This window comes from Sinohyriopsis cumingii, chromosome 3, assembly GCF_028554795.1.
Source record: "Sinohyriopsis cumingii isolate HCF-2022 chromosome 3, ASM2855479v2, whole genome shotgun sequence".
NCBI classification, from domain to species: Eukaryota; Metazoa; Mollusca; class Bivalvia; order Unionida; family Unionidae; genus Sinohyriopsis; species Sinohyriopsis cumingii.
Window position 1 is genome coordinate 140,488,917 of NC_142963.1, and position 9,060 is coordinate 140,497,976.

Genomic DNA, 9,060 nt, shown 5'->3' on the forward strand with positions numbered 1-9,060 from the left:
AAAGCCCTCAACACAATTCGCTTATGAGATATGCAAATGCGAACACTGGTGGAAATGTATATAGACCTAATTTATTAATCAAGAAATATTTCATTTGGTTGTCAGGCAAATGTCAGCTAGTTCAACAGTCTCAAGCCTTATTGTGATATATGTTTTAAAATGTATTATTTAATCCAGAAAGGTTGGCAAGCATGCACCGTACCAATAGTTTTATGATGAAGCCACATGGAGCCAACTGCAACACCTGAACCAGAAGGTGGTGTTGCAATATAAAAACTATTTGGACAACATCTACATGGAAGTACTTGATGTCGCCAACGATGTACAAATGTGTTTACCAGGTGGTCACAATAGAAAAGAAAAACATGATGTTTTACCATGATGAGATAAATGACCTTCGCATCAGTGCATCAGTCATATATTACCTAGAACTACTAAGTGACACCCATGTGCAAACTGAATTGCACTTCACATCATATCCTCAGTCACCTGTTACATATAACTACTTAGTGACACCAATGTGCAAACTGAATGGCCCTTCACATCAATACATCAGTCACGTGTTACATTGAACAACTTAGTGACACCCATGTGCAAAATGAATTGCACTTAACATCAATGCATCAGTCATTTATTACCTAGAAGTACTTAGTGACACTTATGTCCAACCTAAACTACAGGGTGGCCCATATCATGAGGATAAGTATTAACCTTACCATGGCAAAGGACCAGCCTTTAAGGACTATGCACATAATGGTCTTCTGGAACCAATACGTTTAAAGTGTGGGACAGAGATTCAGTCATCATGTGGTATTATTAGTCAGGAATACCTGCAAGTACATACTGTCAAGGACCATAGCAACTGCATACATGATGTTAGCTACATAAATCCACATGGTAACATAACTGATGGTGTAGTAACTAATCTATCAGTTGGTACAATATAAAGAGAGGCCATGACAATGGCGGAAAGATTTAAATGGCATTCATCAAAGTCAAGAGACAAAAGCCTTCACAGTTGTTATCTGGTAGCCCCATTGTTGGACATAATTATAACCTACACCAATTATGTAAATACAATTTTCAATATTTTTCATGTACAACTTATTATTATATTTAGTAGTAGTAGTAGTGATAGTAGCAGTAATAGTAGTAGAAGTAGTAGCAGAGTATACACAGCTTAGGTATAAACCTATACAGCGATATTATTAAAGAAGTAATTTGCAAACAAAGACATAAATAAGCAATTAGATGCCATATTCAGCCTTGGATTACTCAACATTATTCGTGTGAAAGAAAAGAAAAGATTGGCATAATTTTGTTAGCTTGATGCTTGCTAGCAATGCAATTTGTTATCTGATTTAAAACAGCCATTTTGTATAGCATATCACCATCATTTGCATACAATTGCAAAACATTTATACCAGGATGCCTTCTTTCCAATTTTGTAAAATATTATTCAGGTTGGTTGGTTAGTATGCTTCCTAAAAGGCTTTTAATGATTTTTATATATTTTGTTATGCTACCCAAAGTTGATGGCTGATTAAGATTGTTTATTAATAACATATGAAGTAATCATCTCATTGTGTTCTTAGTCAAAGTTGAATAAATTATATCTTGCAGATGTCGCCAAAGCTGCAATATTTGATACAAGATCACCATAATTTATTCAAACTTGAGATGGTTTAGGTCAGGACATTTACTTTCAAAAATGGTCAAATGTATTTCAGCACATTTAAAATAGTCATCTAAAGGTGTTTCAATTAATTATTTAGATCATAGTGGTTTGTGTAGGATTTCTATTTTTAGTAATGGTCACCATATTTGTCGCAGGATCGGTATAATGTATATATGCTGATAAGACTTGTATGCCGGGATTTTTGCCTTCGAGTTGTCATGTGTCACTCAAACACCAGTCTCAGGGTCATACAATAATCGAAATTGGACATATGGCCGAGGGAGCTATACATAATTATTTGATGTGCATAGCACATTTCCTTTCTTTAGTCCCTGTTGAAATCAACAGTAAAAAGTGTATAATTTAGGTTATTTAGCCCTATGACCATGTGAGCTAAAAATGAGTTTTGGCTGCACAGAACGAATTTGGTTTGTTTGGCACATAGTGTCATTATATACATGTTCAAACATACATCTGTGGAGGAAAGTCTGACAATCAGTTTCTCTATGTAAAAATCAATGGCTAAAGGGTCATTTCTTCGCAATACAATAATGGTGTGGAAGTTTTACTGTGATAAATACGTATAGAATCAATAATGTATGTTATGAACTCCTTTGAAATGCGACTAAAGTTCTATATATTGAATCGATGCACATGATTATTCCACCTAGTACATTACAAAAGTGGTGACATTTTGTATTTCAATTAATAATGTTTAATCAACTATTCGTTAAATTTATACTAAATATGTCGAATCCACTTACATCGATACTTTTATTGTATCCTCAGTATCTTGGATCCATTTACAAAAATACGTTTTATTATATCCTCAGTATCTTCGATCCATATATACTCTGTACTCTTTTTGTGTTATCAACATATTGTATCCAGATACACCTATAAACTTGAAAATAATATGCAGTTAATATTCATGCACACTATCTTGATCGTAGAAAAATGAAATCATTGTCAGTTAACTTTTTGATTTGAGTATTCACTATGTATGTAAATCAATCTTGTTTTATTTCGCCTTACTATTGTATATTAATACAGTGAGGTGAAAAATATTTCCTGGAACATTATCACTAGTATATTCTAAAATTTGTACGGCGAATGTATTGTTGTTAAGTTTCATGAAAACTACCTTGATGAACCGTTGAAGTTGCCACCACCATATACCATTACTACCGGAAGACACTTACAACATTGTGTTCATTGTAGACAGTTCTGAATAGATCTTGCCTTTAGTGATTTCTCCCTCTCCAGTGCAAAATCAGATAAAGCATTGTGTCTTCGCATAGGATACTGACTATATGATAAGCAAGTTATCTGGCCTAAACAAGCGTATATCAGTATTTAAGTGTTAAGAAGCATAGCAGGATAATTATGTCTGACACACTGTCGGTATTATGCTCTCTGTTACCAATGTGTGATATGTTAGTAACGTGTGCTGTGTTAGCAATGTGTGCTAATGTTAGTAATGTGTTCTAATGTTTTTGAACCAACCTAGGCCAATCATATTATTTACAATCATCAGTATCTTGGTTTTAATCATTAACTATGTATGTCACATGAAATGAATCTACTTGCTATTGCTAATTTTAGTTGGATCGCATGGTATGCATTTCTAATTGTAATCGTAAGAGATTCGAAACACACCATGGCAGCCAATCATGGACTGTCCTGGCAAGATCCAAACCCACACGTTTCTGTTCAAGACTCATGTATTCTTGCAAATGAAGCCAGTCCACCACATATTATGGGTGCCATCAATAAACGATGATATGCAATAAAATAATACCGCCGTTAGCAAAGCTAGAGACAATAAAAACAAATTCTACAAAGCAACAAAACTGCTGAACAAAATCTGACCAAAATAATATAGAAACTATAGTGCCAAAAGTGCCCTTTCAGAGAAACAACTGATGCTGATCTGGGATCAGATATGGACCAAACTGCTGTTAACAATAAACAATATATAGATAATGTTTAATACACCATTAAATGGAATACGTTTACAAATGCACATGCGCAAATACGTTTGGTTAATGATGTTACGTATTAACAACTGCTCTCTCAATGGTATTTTAAAATGTAAAGAGTAATTGAAATTCGTCATAATATATGGCCATCATTAAGAAAAGAAGGAAAGCATTTAAACAACTCGTTCTCAAAAAGTTGCCAACAGAATGCGACCAACTTTGACAGAAAGCATTCGGCGATAAGGCCCTTCAGAATGACAAATACATATGATGTGACGTCTCACATGGATGATTTTTTTAAAAACAAACTGACGAAACAAAACAATTTTGATAATGATATTCGCCATAAAGACACTGGAAGAAATTTATACAGCCTATGGTTTAGTATATCCAAATTTAGGAAAATGTCATTCAGTTGAGTAATATCGGATCTGCTTGCGCCTCTTGCTTTTAAAATCAATTAAAAAATATCTCTTTTTCAGGTATAATATTATGCAGAAATGTTGGCTAGTTGAACCACAGGATCGACCTACCTTCAGTGTCTTAGCAAGGGAGATAACAGATATTGTGTCCGTTGCGGAACATGACGTGCAGCAAGGTTTGCTGAGAATAGACATTCATTGTGCTCAGTTTAATCAAGTCGACTCCGCAAAGTATCATTACGCATATAAGGACACCTATCTGGAACCGTCTACAAAACCTGAACCTATAGGTGGTGCTAATTATGGCAACGGCTACATGGAAGTATTTGATGCTACCAATGATGTGCAAATTCATCCAACGGATGGTGCTAATGGAAACAACAAAAATGAGCCTTACCATTACGCATATGATGGCACCTTTTTGGAGCCGCCTACAAAATCTGAACCAATAGATAGTGATGATGATGGCAACGACTACATGGAAGTATCTGATGCCACCAATGATGTGCAGATGTATGCAATGGGTGATGCTAATGGAAACAACAACAATGAGCCTCACAATGATGCATATGATGACAGCAACCTGGAGCCACCGACAAAAGCTGCACCATTAGCTGGTGCTGCAAATAACTACATGGAAACATATGATGACGCAAACGTTGAGCAAATTTATCCACCCGGTGGAACTAATAGTAGCAACAAACATGAACCTTACCATGACCAGTTAGTCTCCATTGACGTCGATGCACCAAGCAAGTTACCCTGAAAGTACCTAGAGGCATTCACATGTAAATAGGGCAGTTTGGTAGCACTAATATTGGATGAAAAGCCTCGCCATAGCAATGAAACAGCCCCTAAAGATTGAACATAATATTTATACAGGAATAGCAAAGGCTGTTAACTTGACAAACTTTTGGCAGTAAAAGTGGTGGTGAAGAAAATACCAAGATCAGGAATAAGATCCAAGATTTAAACGACATTCATCAAAATCACGAGAAATTAATCTTCACGATTGTTGTAAATTTTTAAACGTTTGGAGTTATTCTAATAATCCCATTTACGAAAAATAAAGTTTTCCGTTCAATGTATCATACACTGTTTGATATTCAATTACACTTTATTATTGTTATTATTATTATTATTATTATTATTATTATTATTATTATTATTATTATTATTATTATTATCATCATTATTAATCATTATTATTTTCATCCTATGAAAATAAACAACGTTAGATTGTGAAAAGAATTATCTTTGAAATATCAAAATACAAAATAATAGCAAAAGACCAATAGTGGGCCCAAAATATCTCACCTGGCCATCATCTTTATAAAATCTTAATGCAAAACCTGTTGGCATAGAAATTTTGGTTAATAAGATACTTGCTGGCCATAAAACCTTTTCCTGTTCATCGGTTTTCTTCTTATTGTTTACAAGTCACTTGGAAGTTTAAATAACTTTTGTAATGGCAACCACACTTAATGACGGATTGTCTTTTTTCTATAAACTTGAGACGCCATCTTATCGGGATTCTTTCTGTCAAATTTCATCCAATTCAGTTTGCGTCTTTTGGAATAGGTCTTTTGAAGGCTTTTCTGTTTTTTTTTTTGTTTTTTTTTTTTTGTTTTTTTTTTTTTGTTTTTGCAGCAACTGCAGTATTTTGCATTGGATTTGCATCATTTGTTATACCTTGAACATAATTTCTGCCCAGATATTCCTTTTGAATTTTAGCAAATTTTTTAAAATCTTTTTTTATGAAAATTTAAGATTTTTTACGTTTTAGCATAATTTGTACAAAATTAAAATATCTGTATTTGTCAAAACGCCCTATCGCAAAATCTCCTCAGACGTATTGGTAGTTGTTTCTGAAAATAAATATATGTTAAGATTTTTCGTTTTAGTAATGGTTGCCATTTTGGTTATGGGATCCATATCAGTTGCAGAAACCTCTTACGCTTTCATGCCACAACATGTTCTGTCAAAGTTGGCATACAACACAACACTGATGCAGAACCATTACATAATCTCACTTGGTCGAATGGCCATATGAGCAAAAAGTGATAGTGATGTTTGTAGAACAACGTCCTTCGTTCGGCACTTATCATCGTCGAATACATATTTAGCCGTCATTAGAAAATAGTCATAGAGCTTTTTAGTTCTTGGCATGAATCAGCAGTCAACACATAATTTCTTCCCAATAGATTGTACGTATGATTGTCAAGGATCTTTTATTCAACGTTAACATTGATATGAATACAGGTCACATGACAAATAAATCTTTGGTCTTTCAATATTAATTTTTGAGTATTAGCAAGCTTATCTCCTTCACAAGATATATTAATTCTATACCTAAGTGCACATTCCTCACACTGTCAATGCAAAGATGAAGTCATATCTCCTTACTATGTAAATAAAAAAGTCTAGCTAAAGTTATCTAGCCTAGGCTACGTGGTGCATGTATGATTATCAAGGTTTTTGTATTCAAAATTCACATTATTTATGTTGCATGTGGCACATCTACTTGGTAACTACATTTCGAATCGAAATTGTAATAGCTACAGAACACGCCATAGTGCACAATCTTGATCTTTCCTGGAAGGATACAATCTCACGTCCCTCTAGTATTCTTAAAAGTTGCTACTATTACTAAAAATAGAATATTTTTACAACAGCTTACTTCCAATCACATAACATAATTGGACCGAATATGTACTAAGACCGCATCTTCGGTCATGCAAATCAAGATCCAAAAATCGATCCTATTAACTAAATAATTATAAAAAGATTCACATCACTATTGCACCTGTCAAATTTCGACAGAAATCATCACCCTCTATGTCCAATATGGCCATCACTACTAAATATAGAAAATAACATTTTACATTTTGTTCTCAAAACAGTTGAAGATAAATTGAACCAATGAAACTAAAATGTACATTAAGAATTTGAAAAATAATTCCAAACTTTCATCCAGTATGGATGCTGGTTTTAAAAATAGAATCTAACTGGAATTGACCTCTCAAAGATATCCCATCACAATATAGCCGAAATTTACAGAACACATCCTGGTGCAAAGACCTTTGAATTTGATACAAATGTTGCTAATCTGTCATGTATTTGCCCTTACCAGTTATTGTTTCCTATAAAATTTCAATTTATTTTTGTATTAAACTTTAAGTTATTCCAAATAAGATCTTTGTTAACCTAATGTATGAAACAGGTCATAATCTTAAGCTTTAGAAAGGAATATGTTACATAATGTAGGGGATTTTTTGTGTGAAAATTTTAAATTGTTTTAAAATTAAATGACAACCTTCTATTCAAGTAGAGAACTACTCACATCTTTACAATTTTGTTTCTATTTTCATACTGAGATACGTTAAAGATCGACATGTCAAACGAGCTGAACCCTGTCATAAAAACAACCACATATAGCAAATGAACCAATGATAAATTGATATTGGTAATGGTACTTTGTCAGTGGCCTAAAATACAAATAAGTATGTTTTATTATTTAGTCAAGGGAAAATAAAAAGAAGCTAACATATTTGAACTAGAAAAAAGCAAAGGAGAGAATGTCAGTTAAACAAATTATTAGTCTTTATTAAAAACACCATAAAGATAAGTGCATACGTTTATTGTCTTTAGCTGACATAACCCAGATAAATGTTTAAAATGAATTAATCTTTATGCAATTAGGATGCATATGTCAGACAATACTGACGAGAATTTACTTTTCTAAAGCATAATTTGTACAGTCAGTAAGGAAATTAGTCACATGTTCAAGTGCAGTAGAAATGCAAGTTTTACATTACCTCTCCGAATTTTAGAACATGTATATCTACCAGTCTCAGTTTTTACTACATGTAAGCTTGCATCAAATTTAGTTAGAATATATCTTTTAAAAATGTCACTGATACATATTCCATACAATAGTGGTCTTAAATTGGGAATAAGAGAAAATTCTCCTGTGGCAAGGAACTATCGGTTTTCTATTTATTTACAGCAAAATGACCTATATCATGATTTCTATGTAAGGTGTTTTTGAGGTTTTTTGCGTATTTCTTTGCTGTTGTGGAAAAGCTACTTTATGTAATAATAAAAAGATCCGTTTCTAGCAAGTTAAAAGGGTGAGTTAAGGTATGCCAATATTATTTTCTTACAAAAGTATAAAAAAATTAAAACATAACAGCAAAGTCGCAAAATGGATATGTTGGAAGGGAAGACACTTACATGTTTAGATGAAAATATATCATCACGCGTATAGGGCACAACGGTCCAAAGTTTAAGCTGCACACATTTTTTGGATTGTTTCTGTGATCAAAAGAGTGAAGACGTGTTATTAAACTCTTCATAAGCTGAAAAGTTGATGGTTTCGTTTCAATGGCTTACATATAAATAGTTGTCAGCTGTAAGTATAATAGCAGATTAGATGAAAGTTTGAGTTTCGAAGCAGTTCAACTAAATAACATTTGTTTGTGTATTGCAAACCATAACGTGCCAAAAAATTTGATAAATAGTGCAGACTAATAATATAAGATCATTTATCGTCAAGTTCAATGATCAAAGTTGTATTTTGTAAGTACTTTTTCATTTTAATTTGTTATTGTTTTTATATTTGATTTTGCTATTACATTTTCCCATTTATTGCATATTATATTCCAAAACAATGCGTAGTATTAACTACACTTGTCATGGAATAAAATAAATTTTGCAAGGTTTGAGTTCATAGTCAATTTCACTTAGTCCAGTTCAGTGATCAAAATTGGAATTTGTAATTTACCTTTAGTACACTTTTTAAATTAATTTGTTATTCTTTTCATATTATATTTTGTTATTTAATTTTAACACCGGGTCCATAGTATATACGTTTACAAATACTGGTCTTGGATCAAAATAAGCTTATGCAATACCCTATTCAAGTATCGATTGTCCAGAGGATTCTGGTAAAACTGTACAGAACATCCCAATTTCT

The 9,060-nt window shown here is 32.9% G+C and overlaps 1 protein-coding gene across 1 annotated transcript in view; it reads left to right on the forward strand.

Moving 5' to 3' along the window:
* Positions 1 to 5,103, forward strand: part of LOC149803959 (hepatocyte growth factor receptor-like) — a 91,696-nt gene extending 86,593 nt beyond the window's left edge. Inside the window, exon 23 of the mRNA XM_089954026.1 lies at positions 4,143 to 5,103. Within this exon, the coding sequence (XP_089810152.1) occupies positions 4,143 to 4,848 (706 nt within the window). The 3' untranslated portion in view covers positions 4,849 to 5,103. The remainder of the gene's footprint in view (positions 1 to 4,142) is intronic.
* The last annotated feature ends 3,957 nt before the right edge of the window (positions 5,104 to 9,060 follow it).